This window comes from Zootermopsis nevadensis, unplaced genomic scaffold, assembly GCF_977971745.1.
Source record: "Zootermopsis nevadensis isolate Lab colony 2312 unplaced genomic scaffold, Znev_1.0 Znev_ptg000013l, whole genome shotgun sequence".
NCBI lineage: Eukaryota > Metazoa > Arthropoda > Insecta > Blattodea > Termopsidae > Zootermopsis > Zootermopsis nevadensis.
In genome coordinates this window covers 4,458,331-4,483,657 of record NW_028259145.1, presented here as the reverse complement: position 1 = coordinate 4,483,657, position 25,327 = coordinate 4,458,331, and the positions used below count along the sequence as shown (strand labels likewise).

The window sequence follows — 25,327 nt, the reverse complement described above, 5'->3', positions numbered from 1 at the left end:
AGACAGAAAGTGTATTAATGATACTGTAAATATATTTTAAAGACTCTACTGAATGTATCAAAACATTTACATAAACATTTATTGGCAGTAAAACGTGCAGCTTCTAATATGCATTCTACGAACATGAAGATGACTAGTTTTCGGTCTAAACACGAGGTTCAACACCAACAGACATTTCGCAAACTAGTAGCATCGTGTGTAAAAAGTGACTGGTTACCCAGCAACCCTGAGGATGAGAACAGAGATGGTTCTCGAAACGTTGGCAGAAGATTTGGTTTGTTCGTCGTTCAGCCAACTGAAGCGGCTTGTAGCTCGAAGACAGTTTCATCAACAAAGATTAAACTGAGAACACACCAAGGAGATACGAGGTGCGATCGGAAAGTTTCAAGACTGCGCGTATAAAAACCCGTACACTTATCTCAGGTATTAAATTCATCCATCACCCTCGAAGTAGTTCCCCTGGGAGTGAACACAACGATCCCAGCGCCGCTGCCAAGCCTGGAAGCATCCCTGGAAATCTTTCTTTGTCAGCCTGTCAAGCACCATCTGCGATTCTGCCTGAATCTCTTCTATCGTCTCAAATCTCCTTCCCTTTAGCTGAATTTTCATCTATGGGAAGAGGAAGAAGTCACACGGCGAATAAGGAGGGTGCGGGATAACGGCCAAGGTGTTTGAGGCCAAAAACTGCCGAACTTTGAGGGCTGTGTGCGCTGGCGCGTTGTCATGATGCGTCGAATGTGGAGTTCTTCCTTTAGAATCAGCTGACAGGTCCCATAGCCTATCCCAACAATGTCGCACAAGTCGTTGATGGTACGACGTCGATCTTCGTGAATGGCCTGCCAAATCTTCGTAACATTTTCGGGCGTTGTGCTCGAAGATGGTCGTCCAGAACGCTCGTCATCATCGACAGAGGTTCGGCCATTTTTAAAACGTGAATGCCACACAAACGTTTGTGCACGACCCATTGCGGACTCCCCAAATGCTTGCTTTAGCATTTCATAGGTTTCCGTAGCCGTTTTGGCGAGTCTTTGGCAAGAGATTCAGGCAGAATCGCAGATGGTGCTTGACAGGCTGACAAAGAAAGATTTCCAGGGATGCTTCCAGGCTTGGCAGCGGCGCTGGGATCGTTGTGTTCACTCCCAGGGGAACTACTTCGAGGGTGATGGATGAATTTAATACCTGAGATAAGTGTACGGGTTTTTATACGCGCAGTCTGAAAACCTTCCGATCGCACCTCGTACACTTCAGAACTTATTTAAGCATCTGAAGCATAAGCTCAATGCAAAGTTTAATTAGTCAATGTTATTTTTTATATTAATCGCCGTTTATTTGTATAGTCGTACAATACATACACATAAATAAACTCATTATGCAAAATGCAAATTTATTTAAGATTAGAACAGGCGATATATACTTTTAACACAGGACTTTAAAAATTTTAACCGCTAATATTATTTCAGTTTTTAAAAATGGGTCTCGGTTTTACGTCACCCGCCCTCGTTTGCATGTAAGCTGAAGGTCTTTCATGGGATTAATTAAATATGTAGATCGGTAAAGTATTTTTACCATAATGGGATGATGTAACTTTTGAATGTATATCCATTTCTGATATAAATCTCTCGTATTTATTAGGAGGCACATGAAATCCGTGTGATCACCAATATCTATCTCCGTGTCGGACCGCCTCTACATTAGTCTGCACGCGAATTTTAGACGGGATTTAAGGAGAAGCGGACAAATACGTCACATTGATTAAACATAAACATGTAGGCCATACGGACGAAAGATATTTACCATGAAACTAGACTAATTCACCACATCGGTTAATTAGAGTGCGTGATTATCAGTCTTTCCTTCTGAAACGACCGATTGACCCAGGACAGCGAGTGGCTACGTTCTGGAAGGACGGGGTTCAACTCCCATGACGTCAAGATCTGATCTCAATCCAATCCGGTATTGACCGGAGTATCTTTTCCTCGGGATAAAACATACGGAGCGAGAAGCTGATCTAGTCACCTCTAACTACTAACAGGTCAAAAATATTTGGAGATTTATTTCCATTTTCTCATACGTCTTCGTATTTTGTAGCGTGATGCATAGGCAACAGGGGTATCTTTGCTGTTCGTTAAGCTAAGAGGTGTTAATTTATATGTAATCAAGGAATTAATTATTGTGTAAAGAAAATATTATCTAATAATAAACTGGAAAACATGGTTTTTTATTGTTCCGTCAATTTTTACTCGTCCAGTTTACAGTCCATTTGCTAGAACATGTTTCAGGTCAATTCTAAAAGGTTTTGACTACGGTAGTTAACACTTAAAATTATTCATTACCAGGAATTTTTCCATCGTCTGTTCTTTAAAACCACGACGTTTCGGAGACTGGTTCTGTCTCCGTTTTCAGGTGAGAGGCACCTACTCTACAGACGATGGAAAAAATCCTGACAATGAATGATTTTAAACATGTTTCAGGCCTAAAGGGGCATTTTCAGTTTAAATTTCATGCTTTTATGACATTGCACTGGGGACCGTATTTTCTCTTCCAGACGTAAATAAATAATGTTAAAATTATATGTTAAAAGTTTTAAATTGGTTAAAATTATTTTAAAAGTTTCGAATGTCTTTTTTTTTTCGGAGCTTGGCGAGTCCTGGTCCCTAGCGATTGGACTGAATCAACATAACATAAACTACAGACTTGAAAAAAATTGTAACTTTCTCTCATATTCCTTGACCTCTGACTCACCTGTTGAATATCGTCCTTAGGGAATTTTGTACGTGTTTCGGCTCTAAAGCCACTACATAAACAACACAATACCGTACAGGACGACTCACATCTAAATCCATGTTTCGAACGGGATTCGAACCTGCTTTGCCAGTTTAAGAGCTGTATCTTACATCACGAGGCCATTTTTATCAGGTATAATTTCTCAACAGCGTAAAAAACACTTTACATTATTATCAGATTTAAAATAACAGATGATTCCTAAACATTTCCTTCCACTAAGCTGTCGTCTTTTTGGTTGCAGAAGAATTAATGGATGTTTTACGAGAGCCGAGACCGTTCTCGCATTTCGCGAGAATAGAATTACTAAACGGACGCGTAGTCAATTTCAAATCGGTGCTGTCGACAGCTAAATACAAAGTACAATATCATGTTCGAGGAGCGGGGTACAACACTTCACTGGAACGAGAGTGCGATGGCGCAGTCCACTTCGGAGCACAAACATTTCAAAATCAGTTCTTTGTAGTAACAATCGACGCTTGTCACGTGATATTATAAAGCAGATAAAGTTTAAAAAAAGGACGGGATTGTCAAGAAGTTAAGTACGTATGGAATAGACGAGGAATGCAAACAACATTTGGTGCAGAGAAAATTAATTGAGACCATTTGTGGACGTAGACTGGGGTCGTAAGAACATAATTTATGTACCGGCTTAGTAACAATAAAAATATTAAGAAGACAGAAGCTTTACTTTGGAGTATGTTTCTGGGATCTTCACTAAGATCATAATAATCATAATATAATATACGAGGTGCGATCGGAAGGTTTCCAGACTGCGCGTATAAAAACCCGTACACTTATCTCACGTACTAAATTCATCCATCACCCTCGAAGTAGTTCCCCTGGGAGTGAACACAACGATCCCAGCGCCGCTGCCAAGCTTGGAAGCATCCCTGGAAATCTTTCTTTGTCACCATCTGCGATTCTGCCTGAATCTCTTCTATCGTCTCAAATCTCCTTCCCTTCAGCTGAATTTTCATCTTTGGGAAGAGGAAGAAGTCACACGGAGCTTAGAAAGGAAGTTGGGGTCGGTTCTTGCAAGATCTTTGAGCTCCTGACAAACGAGAAGTCGATTCTGCTTCTGGTCCTCAGACAGGATGCGTCGCATGTGGAGTTCTTCCTTTAGAATCAGCTGACAGGTCCCATAGCCTATCCCAACAATGTCAAATAACTAATAACTACGATAGACATTGTTTTATTTATAAAGAAAGAAAGCAGGTATTTAGAATGGGTCCTATATAGCTATATGCAAGCATTTCCCTTTTTAAAAATTTGGTGGGCTACTAAGCGACCATCTCTTAGATGCCTGTGGCTACAATCAAGACGTCGTTGTGGGTTCCTAGTCTCACATAGTACCTGTGTCCTTAGAAAGAGTTGACCTCTTTAACTAGGATACTTCCTTCACACCTGGGCCTTACAGGCGCCTGGTCCAGAGCCCCCCCCCCCCCGGCCTCACGAAGATAACGTTTGGAGAGGATCAGAAATTATATCGCTCGTCGGAAAGCTGTTCAAATCACTCATATTTTAAATCATGACACTAAGCTTTCCTCGTCAAGAAGGAACGTCAAATTTTAAGATATATTTTTTTATTTATTTATTTAGTGTTCTGTGTGACGACAGGTCCATATGAACAGGATCCTTCCATCCTTTTCTCGGACTGGGACCTGTTCATATACGTTCTTGGCAGATGATCCAGAAGTGGTTTGCCATTGCCTTCTTCTGTGTGTGAATGGAGTAATTGTTGGGATGCCACGGAGGAAAACTCCGTGTTGCCTAGACCAAGGCCTTGCCCAACACAAGTTATAAATTCGGGCACCGCCGGGAATCGAACCCGAGACCCCAGGATTACAAGGCCAGCGTTCAAACCGCTAGACCACCGTGTCACCTTCAAATTTTGATATTGATTGTAATTAATGAGTCTGATGCAGACCGTGAAATATCACTTACAGAAACAAAGGACAAACTGTATAAGTTCAGTAACTTACAAAATAATCTGTTTGTGGTTTAAGGAAGTGGCCGTCAGACTTGAATACGTTTCATGACATAATACTTACTTCCAGATATTCTTGCTAACATGTCGTGGCTCGTCTGTGTGGACTTTAATATGAAAATCGCCTAGAGCACAAAACAGAATTCATTAGTGGACTTAGTTTCTTTTGTTTCTGCTATAACATGTAGCAAGTGCAGAGGAAATGTCAGTGGAGGTCTCAAAAACTTCCAAGGTTGTCTAGGGAGAAACAGTTTCCGACGCTGAAAACAAAACACTGCTGACGTACGTCAGGGAAAACAAAGAAATGAAGTTTGCATAATAGGCTCTGTTGAAGAGGTCGAATGTTGACGGCCAACGACCGGTTAGGTCCGTTCTGTTCTAACAGATTCGACACTCAAAAACTGAAAATTAATTTCACATTCGAGATCGCACTGCATTGAATCGTTTTATGTTCTCCAATTTAGCATTGTTAATTATTTCTTTGGTACAATGAATTATGTAATTTTTATATGAAGATTTGTTGTAATTTTCAATAAATATGTTTTAAGTGATATTTCAGATTTTCTCTCCACCCTTGTAAAACAATTTTCTGGTTACATCTTTACTGGTCTAATAGCCTACTTCAACACTCCGAAGCACTTCTAACTTTCTAATCCTATTTCCCAACTTACGTCTACTGCTCTCCAAGAATTTTGCAACTTTTCTTATATCAGTTGCCTTACTGATCTATCATGCATGTTTATTATTATTTAGTGTTCTGTCTGACGACAGGTCCATATGAACAGGATCCTTCCATCCTTTTCTCGGACTGGGACCTGTTCATATACGTTCTTGGCAGATGATCCAGAAGTGGTTTGCCATTGCCTTCTTCTGTGTGTGAATGGAGTAATTGTTGGGATGCCACGGAGAAACCGGGGAGCCCCCGGAGGAAAACTCCGTGTTGCCTAGACCACGGCCTTGCCCAACATAAGTTATAAATTCGGGCACCGCCGGGAATCGAACCCGAGACCCCAGGATTACAAGGCCAGCGTTCTAACCGCTAGACCACCGTGGCTTCTCTATCATGCATACGACGTTATAAATAAACAGTCCGAACCTGTACACGTAATAGTTAATGTTTGTGACTGATCGTGTATGTGTGTTTGATATGCATCACTGACAATGTCTTCAGTAATGATGATAGATGACATGATGTTCTATTTTAAAAGTGCTGCAACCATTAAGGAGTTTTTATAGTATGTATGAGATGAAGGAAAGAATTATACTGTATTGTACAATATAGTGTGTGTGGAAAAAATGACGCATAACAACAACGGGAATGGACAGAAACCTCAAAAACAGAACGAATACAAGAAGGAAGAATTCTCTAAAAGTAATCATCAAATGGGGAAAGTGTCTCACCGTTCATAACAAGCAAAGAAATGAGTGGTGACGCTTATGGGGTGAGGAAGACACATGGAGGGTTGAAACTTCAGGTGGCGTTCATGACGAAGTAAGTTTACAGAAAATAATAGCGTATGTACGTGTCAAAATCAAATGAAAACAGAAACCCGTTCATTTTACAACGCATGCCGACATAGAACACGGCAGATAAGTAACTAAGAGGGCGTCAGTTACAGTAATCACTCAAAATATCCACCACGCATTCACCGACATGCAACCTCACGTCGATGTACTGATGTTCTGTTGGGGGTCTGTGGACTTAAACCACGCTCTTCGAGCAGCACATGTAAAACTTCCTACAGGAACACGCAACACGCTGGTCCATTACGCGATCGGGGAGTAGTACGTCACAACCACACAATTGCCAGTGAGCCTGTATCACGTTCTTCTTCCTGAAGAAGCCAGTCGCAGTGTTGGAGACGAGGCGTGAGGCCTTGAACCCGTGAGTGAGTACGGACACAATCTTCATCTTTGAAGGTTAAACGGTCAGAGCGATATTGGACAACCGAGCCACAATGCCAGGAACTATACAATTTTCGTCCAGTCGGCGCCACACGTTAATGTCTGGATGGCGTCATCCTGAATACTTTTCTGCACAAGCCGTGGGGCTGATTTACCAGCAAAGTTCATTTCACTTACCATCTCCAGTTGACGTCTTACAAAGGCCTGCCACGGGACGGCCGCACAGCGCAACAGCAAGGCTTCTACTGTGTGCAGAGTTGATCACAAGCGACTCTGGTGTCCCAGGGAGTCATCTTCGTACGTCACGTCCTATGACCCTGGGTCTACCCGAAGCGTGTTTAATGTACTTGCCCCATTTGGCGGTTACGTAAAAATTTCTTGTATAGAATTCTTCCCTTCATATTTTCATTTTTTATAAACATATTTTAGGTCCCTTCCCTTCGTTATTATGAACCATTACACCCGACATTCTGCGTATTAGCCCAGTACCACCGGCCATATATGCCTCGTTCATCCTCTTCCTGTGTGTTCATCAAGTTCCTTTCTTTTAAGTGTCTCTGGCGTGTAAATTTTGCTGTTATTAATATTCGTGTATTTTTCCCAGCTGAATTTGTGTCCTTTGTTTCAGTCCTGCCCGGTCTTTCAGATTGCGTGCGTTTTGTCAGTTCAGAAAGTTCATTAAACTCACTTATTTTTTGTTCATCTCGCATTCATTATGTTCTAATGTGGCTATAAATGCGTCACTATTTTTTTAATATACACAGGTACGACTTTTTGATCGGACTTGCGGTGACATACGGTTTAAATTTAGCAGAATGCATTTAATCGAAATCGTGTTTTGTAAAGTGTAAACACGTAAGAACCTCGATTCAACGTAGCATTTGCAAACGTAAACAAATTTTCCCTCTTCACGATAAGCCCACTGAAACTGAATATAAAGTTTTGAAACGTGTCGGGCATCATGAAATAGTTCAACGCACTCTGAAAGTTTTATTGTGACGTTTGGAAATTACGGTTTGATTTACACGCAAAACAACGATAAAACACAAAGTTTAAAATTACGTAAGAAAGAATTTACCACTGAATTCAAACGGATATTCACCCACTATTATTTGCACTGTGACGAACCTTTCCAGAATATTCGATGGATTGACTGTGGAAATTTCTAGAGGAAAACTTAACTGAGACAACCATTTTGCTTGAATCATACCATAAGGCAGGTTTATGAGTGACGGTGGGATTTGAACACGAGGTTGTATGAGATCTAGTAGAATGACTCTGGTGATATCACTGACGCTGTTGAATGGTGACTACGAAACCCCCCCCCCCCCCCCCGAGTTCCTGAGGCACATGCTTTACATTTTGAGTTTACACAAACAGATACTTTAGTCATAAATATGGGATTTAATCTCATAAATCATTCTGTAAATTTCACGCCAACCAATGTTTCTCGAGGTTTTCTTCATTAAAACTGAGAAAAAGTGAATATCCATCGATCTGTATGTAAAATAAATTCCTCCCAACTGTGCCCTTCATTTTACAGACATTCAGTGATTTTTTTTTGGAGGGGGGGGGGTTATGTTATGGCTGATGGAGTTAAGGAACCACGATTTGAGTTTCCAAAATTGAAAGGAATGGCACAAATACGATGAAACAGCTCTTGCAGATGTAAGATGTGATACGTTTAATCATGATTAGTATTACTGTGACATATGTTAAGTAGTTTCATTTTATACCAACTAACGTCTACAGTATTGGTCCCTGTTGAACCGAAAACCAATCTCACAATTTCATCGCCAATCTTCTTCTTGTCATATAAGAAAGGGTGAAACATTCGTTAAGTCACTGTAAATACCACTTCAAATGTTACTTCAATACACCACTCGTCTCACAACTATAATCAAACGCATTACAAAACTTCTTCAGGTTAGCTTACTTATTAACAGTGCGAATAAACTCACTTACTGGTAGTTAATTTCTTCATATTCTTATCACTATTTTAAGGCCCTGAATAACATTTTAACATGCATTTATAAAACAACTTGATTTATTAATTAAAATTTAACATGTCGTAGATTTCTGGAGCCGATAGAAACCAAGTACATGTTAAGTTAATCAGACCGATATGTTTGCATCTGACGTATTTTAACACTGAACAACAATGGAAATACTATAAACATTTTTATGTGTAAACTAAATTAGACTCCCTAAGTCTGGAACTTCAACACTATTTATAAATTAAACTAGGAATCCAAACTTGTATCGCTAACATAAAAAGGTCACCTCCTGCTTGTGAGAAAATAAAAATTATATATTCCTCAGTTAATTCACTTTTCCACACATATATGGATATATAATTCCAGTAAGGAAGATGACTAAATAATATATATAAACTAGGTGTTTCCATTTGTTTTATGAAACCTTAAATTACGTAATTAAAGAAAAAACATTTCAATACGAAAATCGAAGGGTTTAAGAAGAGTCAAATGTGTACATATTAGATTAACTTACTATACGAAACCATATAAAATACCGATATGAAATTTACTGTTGGTGTTACGAAATTTCTACGATTATAATCACAATAAAAAATTAACCTCAATTTGAAGTGTGCAACATTAGGAGCGTTTGTAGTTTAGATGCGTTATGTTTGTGTTGAAATTCAGTATATATTTATTTATTATTTCAGTCTATTAATTTTAATTTTAACAACAACATTTAAAAATTAAAATTAAGTTTGTGTATAGACTGAAATAATAAATAAATATATACTGAATTAGGAGCGTGTTAACAGGCTGACTGGATCGTTCTGCTGTTAATTGAAGGGTTATTGAACCATATTGCGATATTAAGCGAAATAAAATTGATTTTTAACCTATATCTCATTGACATAAAATATATTTTTTCGATGTTATATCTAATCAATTAACTCGTCTGACGTCATTAATGCGTCTCTGGAATCGAAAACCGGGAACTAAGTCACTTTTCGAAATAAGCAGCTACTCATCCAATTAGTAAGTTACATGTTTCCACTTCCTGTGTTACACACTTTATATTAGTCACGTGACGTTCCCGTTTCGTCTACTGCGAGAAAAGCAATGAATGCCTTACTACATTTTTTAGATCTAAAATCTATCCTGATGTGCGTAGAATTCCTCGTAATATCGAAAGAGCATATTATTTTTTTATTTTAAAACTGGACGATAACTATGAGTCTTGTGCCAATTCCGAGATTTTTTTTTTTTTTTTATTTATATTTCGATAAATTATCCAAAGAAATGTTGAGATCACATTTTGCATTTCATTATTCTTTTACTTGGCTCTAGAATCCATTTGTGAGTCCTCGCCGCCTCCTGTTCGGAGGTTTCCTAGCCTGTCAAGTGTGCATTTGTGAGTAGTGAGTGGTCAGCCCACTGCCTCTGCACAATTTCTACTAAATCATGATTTTGTCTCCTAGAGCCATCTAGTAGCGAATCAGGAGAGAATTGGGTGAGAAATGTAAGCTGAATTTTGACGTAAATCTACGACATGGCACCGTCGGCTGTACTTCCCCTCTGAAGAAACTTGGGCTACGGAATTTTATCACTTTTAAAAATCCATCGACCTAGTGCCGGATTTGAACCCGCGAACCCTGGGTCCAGTGGCGAGCACGAGGGCGATTTATGAAATTTTATGGTGTGGGGAAATATGTTGGAAGTACTACATATTCTAATTATGCCTCAGTATCTATGCTCTGTAGGTTATTGCTTAACACACTAGTTGTCTTTTTATCCACAAGATCGCATCAACAAAGTTTAATGCAACATACGAGTCCCATGAACTTAAAATAAAACAGTCAGTTGTATTATTAAACATACATAATTTTGGAAATATTTTACATATTAATTCAGAGCCTTAAAACAAGAATCGAAATCTATCTTGAAGTTTATGAAATCCCTCTTCGAAACAAGACGCTATTTCTGAAACTGGACGACGTATCATTCTTCGTGGGTCTCAGCGCCCTTCGTTGCAGATGCTGTCTGTTGGCATGGTTACCGTTGTCTTCTAAGCAGTTGACCTGTAGAGGTCACCCAGCGTTCAGTGGGTGAGGAGGTCACAGGATCGTTCTGGTGGCTATGTTCTGCATTATCCTGATTGCGCTGACCTGTCGCAGAAGCTGGATGCTGTTTGGCAGATGGACCTTCGGTACACGTTGTCACGGATGATTCCTGTTAATGAAACAACGCAAATAACAATAATTAGAGTAATTAGATACGCCAACTTCTGCTAACAATATAGCGACGGTATTTGAACACGTATCATCTTCTGCAAACAACGTATTGATAGTATTTGAACGCCTAACACCTCGAGTAAACAGAACGTTTATGTATATATACCAACTAGTGTTTCAATTGATTGCCTTGTGATCAGTGACGTTTGCACTGTTCGGTGTTCCGAGTTCTGATTTACAGCTCCTGTCTCTACTCCTGTTTGGTCAGAGAGCGTTCATTTCCCACAGTGCTACCAGCAGCTTTTCGTGTTCTTACCGCGTACTACATTCACAACACGCGACGCGCAGGTTAGGTTAGGTTAGGTTAGGTTAGGTTAGTTTGGGTTAGTTTAGGTTAGGTTAGTTTGGGTTAAGTTAGGTTAGGTTAGGTTAAGTTAGGTTAGGTTAGGTTAGGTTAGGTTAGGTTAGTTTGGGTTAGTTTAGGTTAGGTTAGTTTGGGTTAAGTTAGGTTAGGTTAGGTTAGGTTAGGTTAGGTTAGTTTGGGTTAGTTTAGGTTAGGTTAGTTTGGGTTAAGTTAGGTTAGGTTAGGTTAAGTTAGGTTAGGTTAGGTTAGGTTAGTTTGGGTTAGTTTAGGTTAGGTTAGGTTAGTTTGGGTTAAGTTAGGTTAGGTTAGGTTAGGTTAGGTTAGGTTAGGTTAGGTTAGGTTAGTGTTAACTTATTGTCACCCTCGAGACGTGTCACTGCTAGAGGGACATATGTGACGTTCGTCCTTAAATTTGGCAGTCATGGTAACTGGGAACGAGATTACAGGAATTTAAAAACAGTAAATAAACGAAACATTAAATGAAGAAGAAAAAGGCGAATGGAATAATGGAAATATGAAAGAAAGGTAAAAAGCCAGGGGTAATTTCCGGTCATCCTGAGACCTGGTTGATGTGAGATGATGGGGCAAAGGGGTGTCCAACCCGGCGAAAGCAAATCCAAGGGATGTCAATAATACGAATGTAAGGAAAAGAAATTATTATAAAATTGACAATAAAAATAGGTTACCATTGTTTCGAAAAAAATTACCATCGTTTATACAAATTGCCTACCTCCTAGGAAAGCGCGATCGAGAGACAGACAGACACAGATATGGCCGGCCCAAGACGTGTTCAACGCACACGCTAGATCTTGAAGAATATCTAATATCAATCCAAAAAGAAAATAATGAAATACTGCACTTCTTACAATTTATGTCATTAGGTCATACAGCGCAGAGTGAAGTTTGGTGGGATGATTATGTGAATGACGTCACAGGACGCTTAGGTTATGTACTGTGACGTAATTATTAAGGAATTATAGATATTAGATCCACGGCTTGTATTTGAACTGGGAATATTCAAACGCCAGAAAGACAAACAGCAGTTATGCCAACAGCTAAAGAAAATGTTACTTATTTCGATCTGCGTCGTAAGCAAATTACGCTGATAATCACTTTCGGATTGGACGGGCTCTGAAGAAATCATTCGTTTTGGTGTAGGTAAAGGACTCGCTTCAAAACACATGTCCCCGCTATTCTGGAAAGCAAAGTCCTTTGTCAAATCAGTATTAATTCTGAAGATTACCGTCTTCTGGGTTGTTGCGCTGTGTAGTCTGCTTGATGTTAACCAACGTTTCAGAGGTCATACTGCCTCCGTCATCAGGGTGATGACGGAGGCAGTATGACCTCTGAAACGTTGGTTAACATCGACCAGACTACACAGCGCAACAACCCAGAAGACAGAAATCTTCATACTCATCGCCCTGATGACGGAGGCAGTATGACCTCTGAAACGTTGGTTAACATCGACCAGACTACACAGCGCAACAACCCAGAAGACGGAAATCTTCATACTCTGACGATGGAGGCAGTATGACCTCTGAAACGTTGGTTAACATCGACCAGACTACACAGCGCAACAACCCAGAAGACAGAAATCTTCATACTCTGATGATGGAGGCAGTATGACCTCTGAAACGTTGGTTAACATCGACCAGACTACACAGCGCAACAACCCAGAAGACAGAAATCTTCATGCTCTGATGACGGAGGCAGTATGACCTCTGAAACGTTGGTTAACATCGACCAGACTACACAGCGCAACAACCCAGAAGACAGAAATCTTCATGCTCTGATGACGGAGGCAGTATGACCTCTGAAACGTTGGTTAACATCGACCAGACTACACAGCGCAACAACCCAGAAGACAGAAATCTTCATGCTCTGATGACGGAGGCAGTATGACCTCTGAAACGTTGGTTAACATCGACCAGACTACACAGCGCAACAACCCAGAAGACAGAAATCTTCATGCTCTGATGACGGAGGCAGTATGACCTCTGAAACGTTGGTTAACATCGACCAGACTACACAGCGCAACAACCCAGAAGACAGAAATCTTCATACTCTGATGACGGAGGCAGTATGACCTCTGAAACGTTGGTTAACATCGACCAGACTACACAGCGCAACAACCCAGAAGACGGAAATCTTCATACTCACCGCTGTGAGAACCTCAAGTCTTACACAGTATTATTTCTTCAAGAAGTAGGATTCAAAATGCTACTAATTAATTTACTGTCTGGATTTATTTCCAAAAATAAAATAATAAAAAAAACCGTGCAGATAAGAAGTTAGATATTTAAAGATGCTGCTACGGACGGCTTTTGCCTCAAAATGAGATTAAGGACAATTCGGTTTGTGAGTCAGGATCAGAGCCGATCCGAGATACGTAAAGACAGATAAAAGTACCAACAGATCGATCGATAGATCGCGGAGTAAGGATTTTGTTCGAGCTGAAAATAAAGAACACATCGCCAACGTTCGATATGCGACAGAAAGACCTAACCTAGAAATAATATTTCGCGAGCTACGCTTCTCTGAAGTCACAGATTAAATTTCTGTTTCGAAAACTGCTCATCAAATCCTACTTACGATTACTGCAAACTTATTTCCAGCGTCGGATTTACGTGCCATAGTTTCTAGCCCTGTCTTTCGATGGGTCTCCGAAGACTGAATTTAAATGTACGAGGCGCGTCCTCAAAGTAAGTTTCCCACTCGTCCCACAGCTAGCAAACCTTATATTGCGCGAAGCGACTGTGCGTACGTGATAGAGCAATGACGTAGCATGGCGCATGCACTAACGGCACTTCCCGCGTTCTCACAGTAGCATCGTTGCAGCTGTTGAAGATGGAGGTTCTTATTCCAGCTCCCGCCGACTGTGAAGTGCGGTCAGTGATAACGCTAGGCCGCACACGGCTCGACGGACAGCAAGTCTCCTGCAGGAGTTCAGCTGGGAGGTGTTTAATCATTCACCCTACAGCCCGGACCTCGCTCCCAGTGATTTCCATCTTTTCCTACACCTCAAGAAATTCCTGTCCGGTCAGCGTCAGCGTTTTGAGAATGACAGAGAGGCGGAGATGGTTGTCACACAGTGGTTCCAATCCCAGGCGGCAGACTTCTACGACACAGGTATTCAAAAGTTGGTCCCACGGTATGACAAATGTCTCAATTCCGGTGGCGAATATGTTGAAAAATAGCTGGACACTTGCTGTATCTGTTGCAATAAATATTTCCATGAAATTGTGTTTTGTTTCTGTAAACGGCCCCAGGGAAACTTACTTTGAGGACGCGCCTCGTATTTTAAAATACGTATTTGAGAAGTAAAATAAATTAGGGTAAAATAAATAACATTTCTAATCTTTAATGACTGAAATTAAACGTAGGTATACTTTGCGCCCAATCTGCATAAAGTAAGTGGACAAAATTTGGTACGGAAAATTCTTATTTGAAGAATTATTTCCTTTGATTTCATATGCAAAGTGAATGTATTCAAATTCTAACAGTGGGTTATAACGCCACCTTCACAACGTGAAAACTACTAATACTTTAACGTACTTTATGGAAGGAGGTCCGCCATAATTGAAGGTACCGATCGCGAGGCGTAGATGCAAATTATTCAGCAGGAATTTCAGACCTGTCTCAGATAGGAACCTTATACAAGATTCTTGAAGGATAATCCAACCCTTTCCACCAGCAACGCAACCATTTTGAATCTCGTCATAAAATGAACACTCGCTAAAAAAAAAATAAAAGAAATGCAGAATCCGCATTTGTTACGTTACAAGGTAGAAACTGGGAAAAAATGTAAATGTTACGAGAATAGCGTGGAGTTGCGTGTTAATCCAAAATTGAATTTCTAAGGCCCCAGTCCTTATGCTGAAAAAAGTAACTCAGTGCCGTAGGCAATAATCTCACTGATTTTTAACACTGATATTTATTAACACGAATGTACTTCAAAAATAGCTGGGCTATAAAAGTGCAATTTTTATTAAAGGGGCAATGATGCATACAGGGGCATCATTGAAGTGTCTTTAGATCAGGGGTTTGCAAACTTTCAAAGAGCTCACCCGGCCGGCCGTCTTTCTACACCTGTCAGTTTATTAAAACTACAGGGTGATTCATTAGAAGCGTAATAATTTAATACCGCTCACCTGTTAGCCTATTGAGAAATATTTTTAGAATTTTTTTTGTATTTCTATGTTAGTTGGACTTTACAAGAATGTGTATCGACCACTCGATACACAGGACAGGCCGCGGATTCAGAACGATATTTTTATTGCCAAAATAAAAATGGCTACTTTCAGAGCACTATCAATGTTTCATTATTCTGTCAGACTTTGTTCAGTGAATATCTTTTTTATATTTCGAACCACAAAGCTTTTTTTAAAAAAAATTGCTTCATCTTCCGTCTTGAAGTGACTAATGTTACACTTTTACCCTGTAGTGTCCTACAGTCGAGTTGGTCCAAACCTGATTTACAGGCTTTTCGTTAAAGAATTCCCTGTCACCAAAAATCCTGTATGTTAGTATTCAAATAAGAGCCTATTCTTTCTAAATAACCATTTGTACGGTATATGATAACTTTTATGGGGTGTCATCTCTATCATAAGTCAGGATGTTATTGGTCATTTTCAGTCCCAAGCCAAATCGCCAAAGAAATACTTTACTTTTTTAACTCGTTCGTATCTGAAGTTGTAAAATGCGGTTATTAGATTCACCATTTATTTCTGTCTGTCCGCATGTTATAACTCAAAAATCACTGAAAGGATTTCCATTGAAGCTGATATTAATGAATTATGGCGTAACAAAATCTGTAGACACGTTCGAAATTTCACTAAAGTCGGCTTAACAATAACGAGCATATTAGACAAAGGATTACGTGCGTTTCTGCACGTAACATGATGCGCAATTCAAGGGAATCCCTGCGCAAGGTTTGCCCAGTCACGTGGGGGATCCCTTCGCGGGACTCCATTACGATAAAATCACCCTGACCCCCCCCCCTGTAGGCTGATGTCACTTGTATTAGATAATTATTGATTAATAAATTGTATGGAAAAATGTTGTCGTGCCCTAATGTAAATTACTATCTTTGCATATATCCGAAACAACCGAAGGAATTTATGAAAAATCTCAGTGAGGATAGCAGTTATCCTTAATGACATGGTTAAGACATCCCATATAAGAAGCTATAACGCAGTTAATTTGATCGCAACGTTTGATTAAGTTTACTTATATGAAATAGAATTTATATTGAGTTAATTATAGAGGATTTTCCCTTGCAACGTTGATGTAAACAACAAAGTTATTTTAACTTTCTATGTAAGGTAGCAATGAATTATGAGATTTTTGAAAGATCAATTGTGAATTGCACAGAAATACGTCCTGGCCAATTATAAGTTGCGTTTGCCCGAAGGGACTCAGAAAATCCAGGACGAATATCCATCAGGACAGCCGGTCTCCGAGCAGGGATTGAACCATGGATCTGTCGTATACGAAGCCGGAGTGGTTGCCACACCACCAAAAATAAGCTTCCGACACTGAAATTCCAATTGTAATTTTATGGTAAAATAGAATGTTATTCTTTATTAGCGAACCAAACGCCGTCATGAATATTAGGATGGCCTAGAAATGTCAGATCGTACAAGTACATTAAAATTTTTAATACTGTAAATGAGGAAACAGCGAAGCTTAAAATAAAGAAGATCCTGGCAAGGGAACTTGTCAGAAGGCTTTGGCAGCCTGGATATTTTCCAACAACTTTCCGACTTGATCGTCTACAGTAGAAGCCTATTCCAGTTCACTTTATTTATTCCAGTGGAAATAATCTCCACTGGAATGGCGAAGTTATCGTCAGTTATTGAAGGATGAAAGAAAGTGCACATGAAATCATAAATAAGGACTGCAGTGAGATAAAATCATACATAGGACAGAAGACAAACATCTCGAATTGGACGGAAAACAAGAAAAAGATACAAATGACGGAGGATGTAGCACTCATGGAGGTCGATATATCAGGTTAAGTGTTCCGTGGCCCCTCAGGATACCGGGCGTACAAACAAGGCGAGGAACAGCGGGGCAGGACAAGACAAATTGCGACTCGGAAGAGGTGGCACTTGGAAGCAGGAAGAAGCACTAGCGAAAGGCAGGACGGACGGATCTGTCCTGTTTACTTTTAAGGAACTCAGTCAGCCAATAGGTCGTCACTTCTTGATGCCAGCAGAACATTAATTCAAGCGAGATGGAGTCACTCGGTGGATAGAATTGACAAACATTATCTGGCGCTGAGCTGCAATTCAGAACGGTTTAACTTACAACCACAATCTAAGACAATTTCTGAATGAGTCAGATCGGTCGAATTTCGGTTAAAATACGTAAGAAATTTATTATCATACATCATAGTGACTTTTATCCCAATATTTTTTGCTGACGTAAAGCGCAATGTGACGACGTTATGATAAAATGATTTGTATTGTCATTGTCTCTGTACGTGATTAAACAAAACTCTAAGCTTTATTTCGAATGACGCTCTAAATAGAGGTTACTTATATCAAAATTCTTCAGCATCAACATATATACCAACTGGCAGGTTAACTGATTAACCAGCTGACAAAGTGATTAACTAGATTTCCAGGTAATTTATTGGAGTCCAACAGTGAACGCTATACAAGGTCCAACTCCCTACGTTTAGGTTCCTTAAGGACCTACTATAGAAATGTTGTATGAACCTCATATCCTCAATGCAGACTATTATTAGGTGTAGAATACAAACACTGAAATTAGTTCCTGTGTAATTTCCTCCATCCATTTGTCAATTCTAATTTCTTTGGTCGAAACATTCTTTTTTGGCATTTATTCTGGAACAAATACACGTGGTACAAAACTCCGTGTGGGAGGATAACTGTGAATAATGAATTAGAAAGGATATGGCAGGAAGTGGCTGGTTATATTATAGCAGTATTAACATCGGACGGATTAAATAAAACACAAGAAATTTGTACCTAACTACGAGTCGATAATCGAATCCAGTACTTCCGTAATAGGAAACAGCAGATTAATCACTGCGCAGTGGCGTTCGGTATGAATGTAGATTTGTATCATAAGTAGCATTAGTAGCAAATATATAGTATGGAAGAATTGAGGTTCATGTTTTTTTATTACTTTAACTATTTCTGAAACGCCCTGTAGTTACATAGACGCTCGCTGTGTTTGCTCCTTAAGGACTATATAAGGACTCGTGTTCACTGCGAATATTGCAGCTTTGCGCTTCATACTTTCTCATTTGTTTCACGTTAAAAAAAATTTCCGTCGTAACTGCTGCTTCAGACGTGATTTTCCGTAAATATAACAACCAATTCACATGTTCCCTTTTGACGTTCTTAATTTAACGCGGTCTACAGTTACTCTTAATTGGGTTCTTTAGAAATTTTGACAAAAAACTTCAATATTTGTATTTTTTTTTTGAAACTTCGGTCAATAAAGTATTTTCTGGCATCAGAACCCTGATGACGGGGACTAAAATGATCCCTGAAACGTCGATCTCTTCATGTGACCAATTGACGCGGTGATTTCCTAAGAATTTTTTTTTAATTTCACACACGAAAGTCTTTATCAAAATTTCATGGGGGGAAAACATAATTCTAATTTTCGATACAAGGAGAATACAAAATTTGAACGTAAGGTACACTGCGTGGAGATCACGTAAAGAAAACTGATGTTGACGTTTAGTATCACCTAACCATAACAGAATTAAGAACGCACACTCAGCGTTAGAGCTTACACGTTTTGTACCGACAAGAAGGGCGTACAGCACACCAGAACGAAGTTATGGGGAGATATGTGATAATTACACGGATTGGTGGGTATCAAAGGATGTGGAAGGAGCCGTCTGTGGGCTGTTTGAATATTCTGCTCGTCATTTGATTAGAGAAACAAAGAAAATCCAAGAGGAACCTAACTAGAACAAGACTGGAAAGGAATACAGGAAAACATACACGTGTTCCTTGTATTTCTAAATTATTAAAACAAATGGCCACTTATATTACTTATATAATTATATCAAAAAGACGAATCATTGTCTTAAAGTCTAATTTAAGTAATGTAAGTCAAAATCGGTACGTGATGGGATTCATTATATCTGTGATTTCACACTAGATTCGTCCGCATGTGGTGTCAGGATCGAATCCTGGTGAACTTAAAAACATTTTTGTTCAGCCGCCATTCTGTTATTTTATATTACACAAAGAATTTCTATACCAGAGATTTGTATTTTCGGGAAATCTTTTTCCATCAATGAGTTATGCTACTGTCGACAACACCTCACAAATTCGTTCGTTCGCCATTTTGGTATTACCGATGGTAGAACATTGAAAAGCACGACTTTAGTTAGGGAAGTCCCCAGTGGCATAACGCCCATAAAAATGACAGCAAAATCTGTCCAGAGGCTTTCGAGTTGAATGATTCGGACAGACTTATCCAACCTCAGTCTCTGTACCGAAACTCAGTACCCGACCTTAACACAGCCCACAATACATTTCTTCCATATTTACTCACCATAAACAAAACTGACTTATATAACCTGCTATTCTAAACCACAATCGGACGGCCAGAGTTCGTCGCTTAGGTAATCAAGAAACTTCCCTCTTTTATGAAACCCTAAGGTTCATCACATCGTTGAGATGAATGCGCCACTGTACTGCGTCGTGGGGCCACTTGAATCTATCTCACAATGCTATCCGTTATTCCTGTAACACCCATTTAAATATTATTCTACCTAAGTGAGAAATCGTCTTTATAAAACTATAATTTAGGAATCCGCCAACTGCTATGTAAGTGGTAAGTAATACTGTCCTTTTGTGTGTTTCGAGATATCACCGAAGACTGATCGATAGTCAGTGACCTTATCGATACTTTCATGATGCCTCGTGGTGATGGTTTGTGACCGGGACTTAAGAATATCAACCGATAGGGGTCTATTGCGCCTACCGAAAGGACGATACGCGTTGGGGTCACTAGCCTATACCATGTTAATCGAACAGAATATCAATAACAGACCAGACGACACGACACGACACGACACGGGAATTTTGTACAAGAGTAGGAAAATTGGTATAGCAGCCTAATTTTCAAAGGTGCCTTAAGTTTTGATACTGACACTAACAGAAATTGTAATTTGATAATTACGGAAATCAGTGTAAATGTGTGTCCCTTGCTACTGTAAATTCATTCCACTAACGTTTCCTTTCTAACATAAAAGAATATTGTTTAATTTTAACCGTCCAATCACAATAAAATATTTTATTAAATATTAAAATATTATTACTACAATTAACATTTAATATTTAAAATATTTAAAATATATTAAAATATATTAAAATGATGCTCTTTCTATCGAAATGTTCAATTTACAATTAGAGCATCATAATTGTAAATCGAACATTTCGATAGAATATATTTTATATATTAATATATTTTAAATATTTTTAATATTAAATGTTAATTTTATTATAATATTTTAATATATATATATAAAACATATTTGCAATTTGACTGCTAGTAGGAGGTGAAATAAAGTGGCGGTAAATATATATATTTTACATCAGAACAATAAAATTCAGATAAAATTCGAATATTTTACAAATGCTTTTATATATATAAATGTTTTGCATTGGAAAGTTATAATTCGCACAAAAATTAAAATAATATATAAAAGGTTTATATATAAGTTTTTCTTCAGAACAATTAAAATTCCTCAGACGAAGATGGTTCTCGAAGCGGTGTTTTCGTCACTAAACCACCTGACACGCTCGTAGCCCGAGAAGAATTCATTATCCTCAGTCGCTGTGAAAGCTTCAAAATCTACAGAGGCTATCGTGATTTATGGACTCGGTAGGTCCATTAAAGCACTTATTTTAACACTTAGTGAGCTAACATCGAGGTTAATGTTTTTCAGGGCGAATAATTAACAGTTACATTAGGCTAATAATAACGTTGGTACAGAAAACTAGGTGGGACGATAGACCACGTATAACTTAGAAAAGATGAAGATAAGGTTATTTAATGACGTTTTTTCCGTAGTTCAGACCATACGAGGTGCGATCGGAAAGTTTCTAGACTGCGCCTATAAAAACCCGTACACTTATCTCAGGTATTAAATTCATCCATCACCCTCGAAGTAGTTCCCCTGGGAGTGAACACAACGATCCCAGCGCCGCTGCCAAGCCTGGAAGCATCCCTGGAAATCTTTCTTTGTCAGCCTGTCAAGCACCATCTGCGATTCTGCCTGAATCTCTTCTATCGTCTCAAATCTCCTTCCCTTTAGCTGAATTTTTATCTTTGGGAAGAGGAAGAAGTCACACTGCGAATAAGGAGGGTGCGGGATGACGGCCATGGTGTTTGAGGCTAAAAACTGCCGAACTTTGAGGGCGGTGTGCGCTGGCGCGTTGTCATGATGCGTCGCATGTGGAGTTCTTCCTTTAGAATCAGCTGACAGGTCCCATAGCCTATCCCAACAATGTCGCACAAGTCGTTGATGGTACGACGTCGATCTTCGTGAATGGCCTGCCGAATCTTCGTAACATTTTCGGGCGTTGTGCTCGAAGATGGTCGTCCAGAACGCTCGTCATCATCGACAGAGGTTCGGCCATTTTTAAAACGTGAATGCCACACAAAAGTTTGTGCACGACCCATTGCGGACTCCCCAAATGCTTGCTTTAGCATTTCATAGGTTTCCGTAGCCGTTTTGGCGAGTCTTTGGCAAAATTTGATGCACACGCCATTCCGAAATCGCAGGAGGGTCGGTGTAATGCACTACCAAAACGCCCGTAACTAAGAACCAAATGCTAATTCGATGATGCCGGCTGGCACACTGATTCACTATGAATGTACGCCGCACCCCCTAGCGGCAGAAGCTCGTACTACATCCGGTTCGCCCGCTATTGACACAGTCTAGAAACTTTCCGATCGCACCTCGTATACCGTCGAAGTTGTAGATAAAAGAGTTTAATTGGAAGACCGAGAGGGAGATTTCAGAAAAGTGAAGATGGATCTTAGAGAAGCAGTTTTTGAGCTTTAAAAGTGGATGTAGCTGGCTCAGGGTAGTAACCGACGGCCACCTTCCAGGCTTTTAATACCAGAGACCACGTACATTTCACAGCTTTCTGAATAAGCCAAAAGGAAACCAAGTAACCATTCTAGTTTCAGATTTAAGGTTGTGTAGACGGTTTTAATAATAGTGAGTCTATCAACAATATATAAATTTTTTTGTATGCACAATTTCCTTTAATCGGCATTGAAAATGCTATTGGGCCTGGGAAGTCAAGTTAATATTTTAAAAAAAGTTCCATTTGTTTTATAATTTATTTCACTATTCCAAATTCATTATTTTGTGTATCTCTGTCTCATAGTTATTACGCTGTCTATTTTTTTAATCCCTTGAGCTCTTTTCATTTATTTTACTGTGAATTTTATTATATTCTGCGCTTTTAAACATTTTCTTTTCAAATTCTCTTTCTCTGTCTCTCTTTCGACCAGTTGTGTAAATTATATTTACTTACTAGCTTTAATAATAAAGCAACTCTGTGACTCTCTCTTCTCTGCCACTTGTATTAATGTTTCGGTTTGTTCCTACGTTCTTTTGTTCATTTCATTCCCCCTGGGATGTGAGCTTGGAACTTTGTGATATAGTATAAGAGTTTCAGTTGAGGCTCCCTAGATGGAACCACAACCATCAGTGCACAGTAATAGGAGCGGTGAAGTGGGCGGAGAACCATGTGTTTTTAATGAAAAACTCGGACATTAAGATCGATTTCTGTGTGTATTTCGAGGGAGAGAGATTAGCCCTCAGCCTTTCTTTCTGGTTTAGAAAATTGAAAAAGACTACAAAAGAAATACATGTAATGATTTTAGTTTCTGTATGAACTTCGTAACCGCCACGGTGGTCTAGCGGTTATAACGCTGGCCTTGTAATCCTGTGGTCTCGGGTTCGATTCCCGGCAGTGCCCGAATTTATAACTTGTGTTGGGCAAGGCCGTGGTCTAGGCAACACGGAGTTTTCCTCCGGGGGCTCCCCCGGTTTCTCCGTGGCATCCCAACAATTACTCCACTCACACACAGAAGAAGGCAATGGCAAACCACTTCTGGATCATCTGCCAAGAACGTATATGAACAAGTCCCAGTCCGAGAAAAGGATGGAAGGATCCTGTTCATATGGACCTGTCGTCAGACAGAACACTAAATAATAATAAGATGAGGTGGTCTAGCGGTTAGAACGCTGGCCTTGTAATCCTGGGGTCTCAGGTTCGATTCCCGGCGGTGCCCGAATTTATAACTAGTGTTGGGCAAGGCCGTGGTCTAGGCAACACGGAGTTTTCCTCCGGGGGCTTCCCCGGTTTCTCCGTGGCATCCCAACAATTACTCCATTCACACACAGAAGAAGGCAATGGCAAACCACTTCTGGATCATCTGCCAAGAACGTATATGAACAGGTCCCAGACCGAGAAAAGGATGGAAGGATCCTGTTCATATGGACCTGTCGTCAGACAGAACACTAAATGAAAAATATAAATGAACTTCGTATAGCAGCTGTAACTTGTCTTTACGAGCTCAGGTAATGAAGGAATTTCTGGTATCAGCGAAGTGTGTCGAATGAGGAGATAACTCTGCATAATTTACCTTTCTTTGCCGTTCGACGATTATGAATGCTATCTCCATTTATACGAACCTGACTAAATGCACTATCGACAGACTGCGTGGTTAACTCACTTCATGGAGCCAAGTCCCTTGATGAGAAGCTAACATTCGCTCAACAACTCAAGAAATGTTCATTACTTTTTCCACAACAACCCGCCACTGGTCCATATCCTAAGCCAGATTAATCCAATCCATACCACCCCATCCGATTTATCTAAAATCCATTTTAATATTATCCTCCAACGTAATTTACATATTCACCTATCTGGATTTCCGATAAATGGACGAGCTCAAATTATGAAGTTCCTCCTTTAATACTCTCCCCTCTGTCTTTTCACGTAATTATCGTGCTGATTACAGGGCACGGTTGTGTGTTTAGATGCTGGTAGTTCAGAAGAACGGGTTCCTCCATTTCGTACTCCTCGCTCTGCAAAAGCAGCGCTCACCTCTTCGGTAAAATAACCATTAAAATAACATATTGACTCCATCAAAGGTTTTATAGCAAAATAGAAGTTTACCTTGCCTTCCTGAGCCTTTCCTTTTAACACTACGGTAGTTACTTGTTTACTGTACTCAATGGTTATTTCTGAATCAGTATTCTCCATTGAACTGCCATCAAGTTACTCACATAAAAAGCTACTTATCTCTTGAAAGGTTTTTTTTATATATATAAAAGTATGGACGTTGCTAGATTACAGTCTTCGTACGACGCTGTCTTTTTGATTGAAGACTATTCATATTACTGCAGAAAGAGATAAAAACCACTGGAAGGGTTATATTAATTTAGGTCGGAAACCTTCACAAAGCTGATCATCAATTTATGAACGACAGGAAGATATCTCTGAAATGTAGCATATGACTTTGCTGGAAATATTCCAGTGACGAGAATTTGGGAAGTTGTCGTATGAAAAAGTGGCGTATAGTATACTGAGGCAGAAAAGGGGCCAATATTTCGGACCCCAAAGAGGCAAAGATACTCGGAAGCTGATAGAACTGTGGGTTGCTACTGTCACACGATTTGTTTCGTGATTTAAAGATTTACTGAGCGTCACGTGTTTAAGTTATCGTCAGACAGACACACCTGCGTCCTAGGCTTGGTGAAGGGAAGAGATTGCTTAAAACGAAATGTTAGTTCGTTTAAAATGCGGTGGACGGACTGGGTGGAATGCTGATTTCACAGTTCGTACCAGGTGTAGAGGAGTGGACAGGAGTTCACTTGTTTCGTCTGTGACAACGGAGTTTATAATTTTCCTACCAGACACGACGATTAATGGTATGATCGTCACATTCACAACTGCTAGAGTAAATAAATAAGTCTTTATATTTACGTGCAGTAATCTTGGGTTTGTAGTCATCTTGTCTGATTTCTGCTGTCATCAGAAAAACTTAA

At 39.6% G+C, this 25,327-nt stretch overlaps 1 protein-coding gene and 1 long non-coding RNA gene across 5 annotated transcripts in view; both read right to left on the bottom strand.

The window, feature by feature from the left end:
- Positions 1–1,342: 1,342 nt before the first annotated feature.
- Positions 1,343–6,958, bottom strand: LOC110839285 (uncharacterized). The gene is made up of 3 exons (XR_002546418.2): positions 6,854–6,958; positions 4,836–4,896; positions 1,343–3,930 (listed from the first exon to the last, which is right to left on the bottom strand). It is a non-coding gene; the product is annotated as an uncharacterized LOC110839285 (long non-coding RNA).
- Positions 6,959–8,336: 1,378 nt separating this feature from the next.
- Positions 8,337–25,327, bottom strand: part of LOC110832582 (uncharacterized) — a 309,094-nt gene continuing 292,103 nt past the window's right edge. For all 4 annotated transcript variants that reach the window (XR_015535045.1, XM_087348449.1, XM_087348451.1 and 1 more), the window contains one exon: positions 8,337–10,884. Coding sequence is in view for 3 of the 4 variants with exons in the window: in XM_087348449.1 (XP_087204575.1) it covers positions 10,708–10,884 (177 nt within the window). In the remaining variant the exon portion in view is untranslated. The remainder of the gene's footprint in view (positions 10,885–25,327) is intronic.